At 36.2% G+C, this 17,660-nt stretch overlaps 2 protein-coding genes across 2 annotated transcripts; both read right to left on the reverse strand.

Moving 5' to 3' along the window:
- Positions 1–678: 678 nt before the first annotated feature.
- On the reverse strand, positions 679–9,662 carry LOC135695521 (uncharacterized). Its single transcript, XM_065214638.2, has 6 exons — positions 8,153–9,662; positions 5,821–5,917; positions 5,239–5,350; positions 3,118–4,204; positions 2,695–2,769; positions 679–1,776 (listed from the first exon to the last, which is right to left on the reverse strand). The coding sequence occupies exons 2-6, from the start codon at positions 5,878–5,880 to the stop codon at positions 1,692–1,694; spliced, it is 1,419 nt and encodes a 472-aa protein (XP_065070710.2). The 5' UTR covers positions 5,881–5,917; positions 8,153–9,662; the 3' UTR covers positions 679–1,691.
- A 133-nt stretch (positions 9,663–9,795) lies between these two features.
- LOC135695380 (protein ILRUN) lies at positions 9,796–17,306 on the reverse strand. Its single transcript, XM_065214451.2, has 6 exons — positions 17,046–17,306; positions 15,469–15,478; positions 14,902–15,046; positions 14,083–14,280; positions 12,482–12,705; positions 9,796–11,698 (listed from the first exon to the last, which is right to left on the reverse strand). Exons 1-6 carry the CDS (start codon positions 17,198–17,200, stop codon positions 11,570–11,572), a joined length of 861 nt encoding a protein of 286 aa, XP_065070523.1. The 5' UTR covers positions 17,201–17,306; the 3' UTR covers positions 9,796–11,569.
- Positions 17,307–17,660: the final 354 nt, after the last annotated feature.

The raw sequence follows: 17,660 nt of genomic DNA on the forward strand, positions 1-17,660 counted from the left end.
ACACAATGTATTGTTTATAAAATGCATGTGCCAGCGGTAACAGAAGGCACCGGGCTCTGGGGAGGATAAAAGAAAAATGTTAAGGCCACGCCCTTTTTGCCGCCAGAAAATGCCCTTTTACCAAAACCTGAGAAAAAGGGCCAATGACTGAATTTTTGTTACGTGAAGACAGTTTCAAAGTCATAGGTATGTTGCCAAAATATTACCCCTCCCCTAACATTTTCTCATCGAATTTAGACGAAATACAAAATTGGTCCGGCTGAGAACTGGGGGGAGGGGGCGTGCCCCCAGTCCCTCCCATGACGCCGCTACTGTGTGCCAGTATCATCTGGTTCCATTTGTACTGTAGTGTATTTAAGTATATTTGTCAATTAAAAAACTTGAAACTTGAAAGACAAGGAGCAAAATTAAAGAAGGAGTAGCTTGACCAAGAAAAGCAAAATATCTCTATATGTTGATCGCACATTGCCGCGATATTCCAAAAACTTCCACACCAAACTTCTTAACACGATTGACATCTGATAACTCATCTTCAAAAATAGTTCAAAGAAATTTAGGAACCCAAATTCGCCACCCGAAACCAAGCACCTAAATACAGCATCCAGCATTTATTATATAGCTTTTTTGTAACTGGATTAAGAACCAGGAGATGCAAGCCAGATATGAGCAACAGCAAAATCAATTTCTATCTGCTTTCTATTCTTTCGAAAAGCTAAATAACTCTTCTTTCAAACGAAAACACAATTACTATGGCAATAAATTAATAACGATAAATTCATAATCATGTACCATATTATAATTAATTGGATTTACTATATAATCTATGAATATCATTCAATAATTATAGCACGTTCTCTGGTAATGCTAACAAAAAGATATTCTAAATTTTAACCTTTTAAAGACCCTTTTAAAACTAATTAGAGGAGTTTTACATTATCAACATTGAGGAAAGTTGAAATTAAAATTAACTTCAACTTCTTTATTTTCGGCTATTCGAAAAACGACAGAATTGTTGTCAAACATCTTATTTCCATTCTCTAATTTTTTCTTAAATTCTGAACATCAAAATAGCATTCAAGGATTAGTCTAGTATTTCAAAAGGCAACCAATATTCACGTTAAATCTTTCTTCCCCACCCAACATTCACTGCTACGACCACATTTAGCTACAATCTTTCTAATAAGAGCTAATTTGTACAAAAGTTTACAATTTTATTGCCATCTGGAATCTAAGATAAATTTAATAACATTATTTCATAAACTGACGAATTCTTCAAAAAACTTGTTTCGCTTGCCAGCATTTATTCATAAAGTACAATTTTTGAACAGCATAATACCTACTGAGTTAAGTTCCAAAACATTCATTCACTAATACATATCTTAAATGTCTAATAAATAATTTCTGAATCGAGAGTCAAAAAAATGTTACAGACCCACACTTTTGAAACACCCGAAACAGATTGTTTGTAAGATTCAAAGCTAATCATCCAAAAGCGAATTCCTGGAATTTATAGTGCATTTCTTGGAATTTTGTGAGTTGCGGACATTGTTAGAAATTCTTTAACCAATGATGAGAGAACTAGCAAGAGTCCAAATACTTTGTCTATAACTACACAAAAACACATATATGGTCGTTGTAGAACATTTTCTGTAGTTGTAGAGAACCATTATGCTAAAATCATTTTTACCTTTTTACTGCTTTTTCCTCTTTGCGGATTTTTCTTCCATTAATTCCTTCCGCCGTTCTATCTCATCTTCAAGTTTTGCAATGCGAGCACTACAGCGAAAAGAAAAGGTTCAACAAGTGATAACACAAGAGCGAAACACGAAACTATGTGAAATTGCAGATTGGTACATTGATTATTAAACTTTTTAAACCTATAAAATTAAATGATGATAGACCTTAGTCATATTCTGAAGCATAGGTGAGTTTGATTTCATTAATAACTTTATCCATTACTGTCACGTCCCTAGTTGAATTACGTAATTTTTGTCATCACCCTAGGAGCTATTAAGTACATGCTGTAATCTGTGTCAAAATGAAGAACAAAGAGTTTTTCTCTTTTGGTGATGAAGACATAATGAAGAACAAAGAGTTTTTCTGTAGGCAAGCAGCACTAATTGGGCAACCTTAACAGCAATGTACTTGCATTGCTAAATGGCCTATTTCGATTCACAACTGGGTTCCTAGCTTATAATTTTGATCAATATGCTGATGTTTCATACTATATAAGGTCCAGACAGAAAAGCGTAAGTATGCTTTTAATTTTTTGCTTTTCAAGGCCATTTTTAAAAGTACATCCCAAAAATGAAAAAGAATACATGATATAAACAAAACAGATATTGCATCATCCTTTGACATCAGTTGCAGCATCCGAGAGATGATAACACAGGCCTCGTCACTCAGCAGTTTTTCTAATCCCCAAAAACAGAGCAATCAGCTTATCAATTGAGGTGTCACGTTAAATATGATTCTGATCAGAAAACATTATTCGGAAGAAAAATGCTTTGTTCGAGATGCTTTGAAAACACTTTATATTGCATAAATTAACTAGCATAATATCTAGGAGCAACTTGAGAAAGGGATGTATCTATTGGCAAATCTCTTGATATTTCAAATACCTAATTTCAAACACCTAAAACTGATAATAAATGCTCGGCATAACAACATACGAATTGTAATAAAGTTTCAGACCTTCTTGCTTCTTCTGCAGATATTTGCCGAAAATTCGATTCCATGTCTCGAAGATCATCTTCTTCGTCTAAATATCTTTAAACAAAATGGACAGAAAACAGTAAGCTGACGGAATGAAACAAATCTGGCAGGGATAAAAATGGTGGATGAATGGAAAATGGTGCGATTTCCGTTAATTCCATCCCAACACTGATTAATTGTCTGATTAACTAATGCTGCACGTAGTTGAATTATTCAATAAAATGATGGCAGCCGAAAACATTATGGGCTGCACACATGCTTAACGAAACTAGGGGGAGCAACAATACGTCCCAAGAGACCCGTTGTTCAGTCAGTTAGACGGGTGTTCTGTTTGAACGCTGAAAAGGTGATAATACAAAGGAAATTGCTCTATTTCACTAATGAAAATGCAGAGAGTCTTACCGTCTCCGATCATAGCCGAAGATGCTTCGTATATGTCTAGAATAATCCATCGAGTCCCCTTCATCGTCGATAAAATCATCCATTTCATCATCATAATCATCATCACCATAATTATAGCCATCATCAGAATCATGACCTTGTGACAAGCCACCTTGCATTTTCTTCCTTAACAAATTGCGCTTCCTTTCCAGCTCTTGTCGTTCCATTTCTAGTTCTTCGTCTATTGAAAATACTTTTCTTCTTTTTATAGCAGCCTCTGGTCTAGGAAATTTTGCCAAACCATTAACTGAAGATCTACCATCCCTTCCACCTTTTATCATATTATTATTTTGTGGGTAATTACTTCTAACATCGATCGTCTGCGTAAAAACTTTGCCTTTTGGCTTGGGTATATCTTTTTGCCGTTCAATTTTTGCAATTACAGGATCGGGTTTCCCAACAGTCCCTTTATGTGGTTTAACTTTTCTACTAGGATTGTCTTTTGATGAGCCTTGACCTGGATCTGCTTTCGGTGATGTCTTTATCGGTTCCGCAATTTCTTTTTTCAAAGTTGGTTGTTTGTCCTTCTGTTGCTTAGCGACATTCATCAGCTCTGTAAAGCTTAATGAACCCCCAGCTTTCTTCCGACCAATATCCTTGCCCTTTGTGAATGACTTCCTTAAATTGTCATCAGAAGCTGTTGTTGACCCTGACCATTCAAAACTAGACTCAGTCCCTTTTCTCCGCCTATGCTGCTTAATGACAGGTTTTTCGGATGTCACCAAAGATAGATTGCACTCAGACTTGCCAGGAATAGAAGGCACAGACTTAACAGTGCTTCCACTTTGTTCAAATTTATTACTTTTCTGGATACCTCCCTTTTTAGGAATCTGAAAACTTTCTTTCGACTTTTGTTCCTGCAAACCATGACCCTTTTCTTGTGACGTCATCCTTTTGTCAGATAAGCTTGATATTTTTCCAGATTTCATAGAGTCATGAACAACTTTTCTTTCAGAAATGCTACTGTTTTGTTTTGATGATTTTTTCTTTCCAAGACTTGACTCTAGCCTTGCCTCTACCCTTTTCCTCCTCTCTGCCTCCATTGCAGCTACAAAATTGAGACAACAAATTGAGATAACAAAGTTCTAAAATAGATCATGATGTAAGATATTCAAAAAGGCAAATCACAAATGGAGTAAATGAAATTTGAAGCAATAACATAATAGAGTCTAACCAGTCAAAAATAGTTTACGGGTTTCATTAGAAGCTGGCAAGGAGTGAAAGTCTACTTTTTACTCAGCAAACCTTTGTTGCCTACTTAAACTAAAAAACACCTACATTTAAAGGCGAGCCTTCTTATTAAAAATTTAATGAAAACCCTGGTAGTTAATGATACTATCTCATTGTCAAAAAGTGCATCTAGATTACTGGGGGCAGGTGAAAGCCAGTCGGCAAAAAGACCCTGGTACATATAAACGCACCTTGTATTGTAAAATACAAAAGTATGAGCAAAACAAACAAAACTTTTTAAGAATTAAAATCATGTTGTCCATAGTTATGTTACCGAAAATATAAAAAAATTGTTCATAACTCTTCTATTCATAAGTTCTATTCATAACTGATTCCCAGAATTAGGTCTTTTTATTATTCTTTAAAAAGTGCATGTGAAACTGGGTATCATTTTACTGGGAATTGCTATTTGTAAAAATTTTTTGCCCCTCTGAGACACAAATCTACAGAGTTTACACCTTGTTCACTAAAATGCACATATAGGTGAAATATCTCTGATATCTCTAGAGTATTTTGAAAGGAACATTTTCCACAAGGTGGCATGTTGACCAGAGCTTTCACCCCCAGTTACTGAGAATTGAACCAGTAAAATCCATTATCTATATTGTCATAACTCAATTACCATAGAGAAAGGATTCCTTTTGCACTAAATCCTACACAAAAATAGGCCAGAATAAAATTAGGTTTAGTAAAGCAATGTTTGGTATCCTGTTTGTACATCAAGCCCCTCTAGTCATACCCAAAGTCCTGGCTTCTAAAATGTTTAAACTTTTACTAAACATGATAATTTCAGCAGACGGTCAGAATAAATACTGGCCTGGTAGCTGTCAGGCAGAGTTCAATGATAATTACCTTTTCTTTCTTCTTCCATCTTCTTCTTTTTGGCCATAAAAGATTTTACTGCTGTATCAGATACCATGGACGCTTTAGAATTCTTATTCTTTTCCAGTAAGTCTCTTTTAAACTAAAACAAAGGGGAAGCAATTTTTACAAATTTATTCTCAATGAGTATAAAAATAATGAATAAATATACTCATGCATTAAAAATAGGTTAGACTTGGCTAGTATACAAATTATAATGTCTGGAATTTCACTCCAAAGTAGCAAATCACTTCTAATTGTACACAGTTGACACATATTGGTATCGCAAGGATGAATCTTGATATTATTCAACTTCCTTGGCATCCATAAGCATAGAAAAACAGAATTAGAAAAGGAAATTAACTTGCAAGAAAATAATATCCAGAAAAATAACTTCAGAGAATCCTATGTTGTTTGCCAAATATTTCAAGATTGCCTTATGATATTATAACAGTAAAAACACTTTTCTAGCAGTACAAGATTCAAAAATTAATTATGATAACACCATCGGTGGCACATGCGTTAGGTAACTGTGGTAAATGTGCTCAAATGTGTTGAATGAAAGTTTCAAACCTTTTTCTGAGCAAATGACTGGTTGTCTTTTGCAAGGCTGAGAAGGTCTTTGAAATCCATTTTTGAGGAAAACTATTCTGCTCTGCTACTCCAAAAGCTGATAAAAGAACGAAATAGCTTATGATATGCTGAAGCAAAATTTATTAGCATATGTTTGGAATTATAGGAAAAGGATTACATGTTGATACGGTATTCTGATTGAATCTGTTCAATGAGTGGGGATCATTTGTTAACAGTTTTAGATTGATTCTGTGCACAACTTTAGCCATCTGTCCCCTACTGTGCTCAACTTTATTTTAACAGGTGTGAAATTCATACACTGTTGAGCTTGATGGATAATTAAATGATTTAAAGCTTTTGAGCCAAATGGCTGTGTTTTTGTTGAAGTGAAGCTGTGGCTAGAAAATTTCTTTCCCTGTTTGGTTTGTGTGACAGATATGTCAACAGCAACAGAGATATGACCAAAATCAAAACTGCTTGCAAATTGTTTCAATTCCGTGAAAATTAGCTGAAATTTCCATCGGATTCTTCCGAATAGAAGTTATTTTCAAACGTATTTCCCACTGATGAAAACTAGATAAAATGCATAAAATGAACGTACAACTTGTCAAAAGTGGTCAAAATTGGTCTTCTATCATCAATTGTCTTAGAGGAGATATCGATTTTGATATAAAAAATCATAAATGGATTGTTGTTCTTGCTACTTAACTATGGCGTTATCAGAAAAGATTTTTAAAGGGTCCTGTCAAAAAATAATATATTTTTATCAAAATGTGCAGTTCCTTTGTAATTAGACACGATTCAAGATGTTATCTTGTTGGGACTGTTAAGGGGATAGACTGCATTTAGGGGATAGACTGCATTTAGGGCCAACCATTAAGGGGATAGACTGCATTTAGGCAATGAGGCAAGGCAATACAGAGAAAAAAATACAACAAATACAGACTTGGGTTATAGTAAAACAAAATATTTGATTGAAAAGATATGGCAGCAAGTTGAATGCAATTGTTAAGGGTACTTAACTGAAAATTTTGCATAATTCAGCAAAAATCTTATTTGAATTTAACAAGCAGTGGAGTGGAGTGACTATAAGCCAATTCAACCATAAAAACTTCTCTACCAAGAGATAATGCATTTCGCCTTTATGACAGGCTGTAATTTAGATTATTTTTTGCTTTACAGTCATTAAAAAGGGAAATGATTAACTTTTAATTAAATGCCTTTTTCCTTTAACAATCATTCTTTTATGAAAAGATCATAGAAATGTTAAATAATGTTAAATACAATGAAAAACATTGGCAACAGGTAATGAAAAACAGATCCCATCATTTGAAAAGTTATACTTCCCATCCACATTTTCAGACTGTCACTACTAGCATGTAATTAAACTGAATGCCAATTTCTATGTTTGGAGAGAAAATATTAACAGACATGGATCTGTTTAGAATTTTAGAGGTCTTTAGTCTTACAATATTGTCTATGGACTCAAAGCAGTTTTTGGCACTGAAATCTTTTGCGTCATCGACCTCATTACCTGAAGCCCTTTCAAGCCATCTGGTGTTCAGGGTGAAAGGACTATCTGTTACCAGTGGCGGACACTTGGGGGGGGCGAGGGGGGGCGACCGCCCCCCCAATACTTTAGAGGACAACGGTCTTTTGTTCTAAAACAATGGGAAATGTGACGTCATCTTATTATAACAATAGGCTTGCCCCCCCAATATTCGATCAAGTGTCCGCCCCTGTCTGTTACATCCTCAATAACCAAGCAACCAAAACAGGCATTTAAATACACAGTTATTTCGGAAAACCTCTTAACTGTGATACGATTAACAAGTTTTTTAAGTGAGTCTGAATTTCGCTTACAAAATCTGAATTTGTAAGCGAAGTCCAGACGACGGTGAGGACACGAGCAACAAAAAGATTAAAAAACAAAAGTTTCTTTTTCAGTTTAAAATCTACGCTATGGTTCGTAAATATTAGATAAAAATCATAAACAAGCCCGTTAAGAATCTCTTCTGCATGCGAATGGTTCGTTAATGATTTTTGTTGGCAAGTAAAATACGAAAGTATTCTCTCCGTTCGTTTAGCAAACAAACAAGCGACTGAAACAAAACTTTCGGCTAGTATTAAGTCAATGGATTGCAGCAATTAATCGTTTTCTGTTTTGAATATAACTAAGCAACGAACCAAGAAATGATGACAATACGCGATAAAAATGGCTTGGTTCTTCGGCAATGTTATTGTCCAATTTTTCTCGCCAAACAGCCTTGGTCGATAAATCTGACAAACAAGTGAAGCTTGAGATCAATTTTAAAGTTGCCTTACTTCATACCTTAATTAGTATATTTCAGAACTTGCTGCTGTCCTTTGGTTTTTCAGTTACAGCGAAATGAGAGCAAATCTTCCTCACGCTGAATGGAATGAACGAGAAAATGGAATAAAAAATATTGTCAGTCATTTATAAGCCTCGTTTCCATCACGCCTCTGCGGAAAGATCACTGGGAAAGATATCCGCAATATTCAAAATGGCCGACGACTGTCACATTCACAAGGTGTGGAGATCACCGATATCATTTGCCTTAGCTGGGAAGATATTTGAAATGCTCTTTTGTCTTTGTCCCTGTTTCTTCATACCTACTGTGAAAGTCCCTGACATCCGTAGATTAGGAAAAGGGTAGAATGAAGTTACACCGTGGTTGCCACCGAAGGAAAAATTGCATTCTTTGAAGCAAATTGCATTCTGAAGCAAATTTTAATCACAAAATCTTATTCTTAAAATGAATATCCACTGGGGGAAAGCGATATCGACTTCTTCCTTGTTTTACCTTCCGCAACATACCTTCAAATCTTAGACATAAATTTTCAAAATTCTGGTTACAGGCACAAAATTGGCACTGTCCCGGTCTTCAATTTACTTCATTGACCAATATTCACCATTTTCCATAACCAAATTTGGCCCTTAACCTTTCGGATTTTATCTAACAAAATCCGAGCAGAAAATCACTCTATGGTAGAAATCTGTAAATCCTGAGAAATCATTTTGATTTGTGGAAATCTAGTATTTTCTATACAAAAGTAAATTGCCCCATCAAGTGTTGCTTGTTTTCTCCCGTTTTTTTTAATTTCTCCTTTTAAGCAGAAGTATGATAAAAAATGATAAAAATGATTTTCTACATGCTAGAATTTCAAAATATTTTTGTTATTACTTACCAGACTGCAGATGATGGCAAGTGTACACCCGAGACATTTTTTCTAAAATTTCCCTGCATTCTGTATTCTATTGTTAGGAGCAAATGAAGAATTCAAGACGAAAATGGGATCAATTATTTTTCCTGTATCAGCCTCTGATAAAATTGATTGCACCCAAAACTCAATCTTTTTGCGTACAAAACGAATGCAATCCCAATGAGCAAGCTAACGTTCACCAAAGTGCACATTGCATACTTGAAAGTATGCTTTTGCTCCAGGGGGGGGGGGGGTACTCCCATTGTGGCCTAACGGGAAAGATAAAACCTTGTTCATTATCTATAATAAATCGCAAGCTAAACTAAGCCATTGTGTTATTGTCAAAACTAGGTCATTTGGTAAGACTTTTAAATCAACTGAACCCCTCTGTCAGGGCTTGATGGAAGTCCCTCCCCCTTGGGGCTTTTGCACACCCAAGATCTTGATGGAAACTGCCTTACTCTTCAATCCGGGCTTGCCAATTAACAGCAAACACAAAAGTAGTTGTGAAACCGCCCCCCAGGTTTGGCCAAATTGTCGGTTTTGTCAGCAAAAGTATGTCATTTGTCGGCAAAAGTATGTCATTTGTCGGCAAAAGTATGTCATTTGTCGGCAAATCTGCTTGCTTTTGTGGGCGCTGCCCTCCCCCCCACTTGAAAAGTGAATTTCCGCTACTGACAAAAATCATAAAATGACTAGAATGGAGGAAAGCCCCTGGTCTGTATAATATAGACAGAAATAACACACATACAATGCAAATATCGACTTTATCAAAAGAAAATGTTACAGAAATTTCGTTCATCAAAAATTGCGAAATTATTATCTGATAATTGGCGTAAACTGGAGCTAATACACTATCGTACCCCTTTACGAAGGACCTCTCACATGAAGCAAAACATACTGGTAGCTTTTGGATCAGGATCTTTGTCTGCCAGGTACACTAGCGCATTGATGTCCGACAGCTCGACAATTTTACCTAGAGTGATGCTGGCAATTCCTTAGAAACGTGTCAACCCAACAAGTGCAATAATGAGTTGCGTAATAGAATGTGTGAGGCACCCAAGCACAGGGTTGCCATTTAACCATTTTTGCGACCCAATTCCCCCACTTTGTCCTTCTTTAATTCTTCATCGCCTCCTCTCCGCATCAAGGCTCGCTGTGCATGCACAGCTCATTACGTTCTTCAATGCTAATAGGAGGCTCGAAGAGATCAAATCGGAGTTCGCCGAGTCTTCTCCAATTAGGATTTCTTGGCCGTAGAAGATTGATTTGGCCTTAATATCCGCATTCATTTTTAACCGAGTCAGTGGAAAGTAGACCTTAAAAGACAACCCTTGTTAGTGCTGGTTCTTTTTGAGAACATACTTCGTCATTTGCCTCACGGAATATCCAACAGGATTCGATATTCTGAATTATTTTCACAGCAGAATCAGATAGCGAAAAAACGATAGCATGCTGTATTTAGTGAAAATGATACAGACACAATCACCGAATTCTCTACAATAATTGGGTTAACATTTTGATTACCCAAAGGGCCATTTACATATTACGTCGTCACAGTTATGATCAGTGGTGGGTTCTTAACGAAATATCTCTGTCACGGGGCTACGAAACGCGCGTACGATATGTTGCAAGAGATAGCACAGAGAATGCTTTTTAGGAGGAAGGTTTAATTATCGATTTATCGCCTATCCATAAACTGTGAAATTATGCATTCTAGGATATAAGCGAACACAAAGATCAATAGAGCTATGCATTTATTGGGCTAATATGGTTACATCAGATATTGGGATGGTTTAGGGGGGGGGCACCAGGGAGAGTGGGTGTCGAGGAGGATGGCAGGTGAGTCAGGATCGACTTCGGGAGAACCTGTCAGAATTATGAGGTAGATGGAGGGGGTTGAGGGATGTACAAATTTTGGAACAAGAACGGGCCGGGTGTGGGCTCAAAATATGTTATTTCTTTGCGTATTATGTAGATGACCCCGTGCTTAAAAAACACAAATCATACCATTAAAAATATTTTATGATAATCTGTTTAGAAGGTGCGACTGAATCAGTGTGATAAGGAATGGCAATAATAGATTGTCACGTGAAAAATCTATTTCCGTCAAAAAGAAGATCTAGGTAGTTGAAGAAATTAACTATAATTCACCCGTCAATTGCATCTTATGTAAGAAATAATATAGAAGATAAAAATTAACAGTTTATGTTGTTAGATCTACCCTGGTAGGAAAAAGCCACCTTGAATAGAAACATGCACCTAACTAGCATCGTGAGTACATAGTGACATGCACCTTAACTAGCATTGTGAGCGCACGAAGCGAATAGAAACCCAATGGTAAATCACTTGCCTCTACTCTCCCTCTCTCTCTCTCGATGAATCTACCAAATGAGAAACAATTAACACGACAGACATTGTTAATTTAGCATATTTCACGGTTGAAACATGCCATTAATTTCTAAAAGAGCTCAATATGAAACATAAACACTCGCTAAATTGGAAGACGCTAGGAATAACTACATCAGCTCTCCCTTTCATGAATTGTGTCGTATTCATTGCTATGAAGTCGGTCATCTACAGTCATATCTTGTAACTGGGCTCTTGCGCTTTCGTCGATTGTTGGGAGAGAGGTGCCACGAAACGATGAAGACTAAAAGGCAAAGTAAAATTAAATTGGCCTTAGCAAAGTCACAGAGGATCCTGAGACATGTTCGACAATCATGAATTTTGCATTCTCGGCAAATACTTTGACTATGTTTAAAAGGATTCTGACCCCTTGGCAGCACTGAAAAGCAACAAAAGAGGCAAAATCGAATTTTTCTCCTAGATTGGTCGACAAAGGCAAGACTTGCATACTAAAGGGCAGTGAACAGCCAAAACATTACCAGTCAAAGGCTTTAACATTCTTATTGGCTAGCGTTGATCTTGGATTCTGCGCGCAATTTTTTTGGGAAGGAAAAAATGACACTCTGCTTCATGCTACAACTTCTAAAAACCTTGTTTGAACTTGTTCTTTCTTCGCTTTCGTATGTCCCAGTGAATGTTCTCCCTGCTGTGACACCGCTTACCTGTTTAAGATCTCCCCAACAAAGCCCTTAACATCTGCCATGTGCTGTATTGATTGCAATTACGGGTAAAATCACTCACTTGCATGTTCTAAGTAGGTGGCTATGTTTTTCCAGATTAAATTCATAAAACTGCTGATTTTCCCAAATAAATTCATAAATCTTGTTTCCTTAATCAGACTTAAGTAACTACACGCAAAAAGCGCAAAATCTTAGTGCCAAATGCCAACATTTATAAGACGGAAGTGAGTGCCAAATAACTCCCATACCTTAATGCCCCATTCCCTAACTACAAGGAGACGCACAAATGAAAATGTAGGTGCCTGCTTCTTTGTCTTAGCGCTACAAAATATCAATGTTCAACTTACGATTGGAGATCCGCCAAATATTCCATAACCAGTTGGAGAGCAGTACGGTGTAACTGTGGGTAGGCCCCTCTGTGGTGTTGCGATCGGTTGAGCTCTTGTAGGCAAAGTACCAGAAACGCTGCTACTGTCCATCAGTGTCGGATGTTGGTGGCCGAGAGCAGACATTTGCTGTGTTAGATTGAACACTAACTCGTGCTCCACGTTTATAATAACATATAATGGGTCTATGAAAGAAAAGAAGAAATCTAAGTTTACAAAAATCATTACACATACAAATAAGAATAAAATAGGATAAAAAGCTATCATTGGAATAAAAAAAACATGTAAATATTTCCACTCGGAAGAAAAGCCTATTCGCTAGAATCAAAAATTATGGTTTATTCAACTTTGTTAAATACTGTAAATCTTCGAATTGCCCCCCCCGCTCAAAAAGCCTTCCTCCCCTTGGATAAGCCCCCACCCTAGAACTACAAATTGTCAATAAGCCCCCCCCAAATAACCCCCCACTGCAACCGTAAATCCTTGAATTGGCCCACCTCGATTTGTTGCCATCTGAGGATTGCCTTTGGTATTTTGTCAAATTACCATGAAAATTCATACATTTGGTGATAATTAATTAAATGTTAATAAAGAAATTCCTACTAAAATATACGAGGTCTTTCATAAATGTCTTCTTGATGTCTATTATAATTTCATAAAGACCCCTCGTATATGCCCCCCTTTGAATACCCCCCATCCAAAAATATCAAAAATAAATTCAGTGGCCATAAAATCAATTTCTGCTTGTTTTCAAAACCCATCAAAATTCTTGGCAGACAACAATAAAAAGCTGCTCACACAATTGATCACAAATATTTGATTGGACAAATGCCTGAGTTTTTACAATAAGCTGTTTTCAACACTGGCTGATCAGTATCACCATCAAACAGTGCAGAATAATTAAGCTGTCTCCCATTCAGTTTGGCTTGTTCACTTCATTGTTGTTCATGTTCATTTATATAATGGGACCTTAGCATTAAAGAAGCCCCAAATTTCCTGGAATTGTCAAATTTTTTCGGAAAAGACTTTTAACACAAATAAAAATTTTATTTTTGGACTAAGCATATGGACAAGCTTCTTGCCCATCTGATCACATGATGCCATTGCTTAAGGACAATTATATGACAATGCTGCTAATAATATGTCTGGGAAATTTTCTAGGGTGCAAAGAAAAATTCAAGAAATTATCATGAGACACCATAATCTTATTTTTAGATAATTAAAAGACATCAAACCTCGCAGTAAGTCCCTTAAAGTTTTTATTCTGCTCACCAAGTTTGGAAAGGAGCTACAATTATTTTCCGTGCAACAAAATATTTACAAAAGTGTTATCTTGAGATACCGGTATCCACACGGGGGCCCCATTATATCCAGTGCCCAGGGCCCCAGAATTCTTAACATGGCCCTGCTTCAATCACCCTAAAAACCAAATGGTTAGCTGATTCCAGTAGATATTCTTTTTTCATGTACCAAGACAAATTTATTGTATTACCTAGCATGAATTGCTATGCCAAAAAAGGTGGACCTAAACAATAAAATCATAGATTCAAAGTTCATCAAACCTCCAAAGAAATTATTTGAAATGTCAGCTAATCTCCATTGTCCTCTGAAACATCCAGTATCCATCGGTGACATCATTGGTATTGTTAAATCAGTTGTTGTTCCAGGATCAATTGGATGAACTGGAATTACAGTACTATTGGCAAAGTTGTGCCCATTTGTGAAGACTAGCCTTAGTTGAGTTGGCCACCTTTCATTTCCTAGGACAATAAGATATGGTTAAAACATACAACAGACAAGTTTTAGCAAGAAATGGGAATCTAAAGGTAGCTCTTCATCACAAAGCCAGTATATATGTTTGTCTGCCCAGTGGCGGATTTAAGGGAGGGGGGCAGTTGCCCCTCCCTCGAAGAGTTGAAGCAAGTATGGTGCCCCCTTTTTGGAAATTGTGCGCCCCTTTTCAAGAATGAGAATCAGGTAAAAAAAGTTTCTGAGACCAATAGGTTAATTTGCTTCAAGGACTGTTTCAAAGTTTTCTTGTTAATTCTGAAAATGGATCCAAAATTGTTGTATACAGCGTTCTCTTGTCGTCAATTTTTGAACATTTTTCAGCACCCCCACTACCAACTGCCCCTCCTTCAAGTTTGTTCTGGATCCGCCCCTGTGCCTGCCAACATGCAGTGTGACATTGGTATTGTTTGCAAGTTAATTTCCAAATTTACCATTCAGCTTTTGATCATATGCTAGCTCAGTCTTAAGGACGGTTCCATAGGAGGGGAAAAATAAATCATTTGGGGCCTAAACTCATAGACCTAGTCTGTTGTGAAAGAAACCTGCGAATGTTCCAAAAGCAGATAACCTCTGATGCTTTATCTCCCTACCAGTATTTCGGATCCTCCATGTCTTCAAAAATGAAGTATGAGGTGAAATGACTTCTCCTTCCTTTATTGTTACATCCTCAACTAACTGCATACTAGCATGTGTGTCAGCTGAATTGATTATGTCATAGTAAGCACACAAAGCACTCTGAAAGAATAAATAATTAAAAAATTTAAAGTTCACAAAAAACTGTCAGCTGCCTTACAGATAGAATACCCAAGTAAAAAATAGGTTAGTAGATATATACATAAATGAAATAAGCAGAATTAAACAACTTGATCCATGTGAGTAATAAAAATATAAAAAATTATACCAAGAACTTCTAATAAAGAAAAAAGCTTGGATATTAAAACTGATACTCAACAGACAAACAATATGCTTATTAACTGTATACGGTAACCTACGGTTACAGATTCACTTGCATATGAAGCCAATTTTGCAAAAGCAACTTCCAAGAAGTTGTTGAATTATGAATCAAAATTATGAAACATTAAAGGACAGAAAATATTCAAATTTGATTTATTCATCATTTCAAAATTTTACCATAATTCATAAATATGATTCCTTACCTGTAAATTCCTGAAAGAAGAAAAAAAGCTTTATCAGAAACTTCATGAATTAAAATCGTCTAATTACTGATTATCATATGAATAATATTCTTGAAATATATGCCTTTAAGAAGGGCTGTATTTTGGGCATTTCTTGGTAACCCTGAGAGGAAGAGGCCCTCTAATCCAGAGAGCTAGGTGTCACCTGATTTCTTGGTGTCTCCTGGTGGGTGTTGACATAAATATAAAAAATGACAAAGAAAAAAGACTAAAAATACTGCTCAGCTTTTTTCAGTATCTTAGCTATTTTCCAAATTGTGAATCAAAAAAGCAATTCATACACCCCCAATTAACTCATTGCATGGTATCCAAAAATCATAAACCAGCAACTATTGTTAACCCAACTTATTGAAAGCCTGTATTTCTGTTCCTAGTCAGTGCTTTCTAGTCAATATACTAAAGCTACCACACTTACACAGTTTACATGTCAAAACCTCTAAACTGTATTTTACATGCCTCTGTGTGTTTCATTCATTGTGAATACTTGGAGAAATAAGATATACTAGCACAATATCAAGTTTAATCAAATTAAGCTTTCATTGAATTTGCAAGTGTTGTCAATTTGCAAACTGGAAACCACATGCAAATTGCCAATAAGGTGAATTACATTATTCTTTCATTAATACTCCCTTTTGATATCATACTATGGGCTACATGTATCCATACATCAGGCATTAAGTTTACTTGGAATGGGTCTTACAACATGAAAATAAAATATAACACAACATAAATAGTGAAAAATGTGGAGCGTAAAATTTGTCACTTGTTGCAATTCACTTGGAAGAATTCTCAATAAAATGTAAATTATTTACTAAGAAAAGTCACTGAGCACATATAAAATTCCATTGCAAAAATTAAATATGTATACATCTTGTATACCCATTTCATATTTTAATGGATTTGCAAAAGGTTTAGCATTGTTTGTGAATGAAAATCACCTCCTATGCAAAACAAACACATAAATCGATTGTTCTATTTGGCAGCTAAGATTGTTGCCCTGCTTTAATAACATAAATCTCACTGAAAACAGGAAGTTTCTAAAACTACTAGACGATGGCCTTGGGAAAACTTGGAAATGGCAACAATGGTGGTACAATTTCTTGAAGGTTCTGGCTTCTGCTATTTGCGAAATAACAGCGATTGATGCGTTGTTTTTACTGTATTCAGTCAAACCAGCAGACCGAAACTAACTCTTAGAATAACGTAAACAATTATTGCATAAGTTAATGCAAACATTTTGGAAAAGCTGAACAGGCATATAAACGACCCATAACAATAAATCTTGAAGTTTAAAGCAGGGAACGCCATAATATACTGCTCGAGTGTGCAACATCATCCATTTGTTATGAATCACGCAACATGAAGTACTCGACCGTAAACACGGCAAGACATCATTTTATTTTAGCTCCGAAGAGAAATCAAATAGACTTTCAAAGAAAAAGCCACATGCCTTTAGTTTAAGATTAAAAAAGCATATGTGATTCTATAATTAAGAGGATTATTCATTAATCGTCAAATCCATGTAACTGTTTACGAACCAATTCGCCATGTCGAGGTAGAACGCGCATCCTGCAGGACTGATCTGACTTCCAACAACACTCTGAAATTGCGCTACAAGATCCTCGTGGTCCCTCGTGCCCATAGTGCTTAGCTTGTTCATAAGCTCTGGATCTAGATCAATGTCTGTGTCCATTTTTGATAAATGAGAACGGTTGATTTATTATTATCAAAACTGCAACTTTCCGCAGCACATTTTATCGAACCTTCTCCATTATTGCAGATTATACGAATACACGTTACGTCATGATCTAGAACCCATTCTTCTTACACTTCATCCTCCTTCCCAGAAGAGGAAAGTAAAATTATATAACCGGAAAAGTTAGAAAATCAAGCAGGGGAGTCATTTATGGATGTGCCAGGGTTTATGTTACCCCAAAAGACCGACATATAACTTTTTGTTGGGGGGGATAGCCTTGATAAATAAGTGCAATAACAGCAAGTCTTTTGGGGGGAAGCCCCCGGCCCCCTAGCCCCCCGCTATCTTGGTCCTTGTGTTACCCTAAAAGATTGAACAAGATTGTAAGAACACATCTTTGAGGGCTGAAAATTGGTTCTTTCTTACCGTTGAATTTTTCTTGCTAGTATCAAAATGA

Source organism: Rhopilema esculentum, chromosome 2, assembly GCF_057945365.1.
Source record: "Rhopilema esculentum isolate cy_ngs chromosome 2, ASM5794536v1, whole genome shotgun sequence".
NCBI classification, from domain to species: Eukaryota; Metazoa; Cnidaria; class Scyphozoa; order Rhizostomeae; family Rhizostomatidae; genus Rhopilema; species Rhopilema esculentum.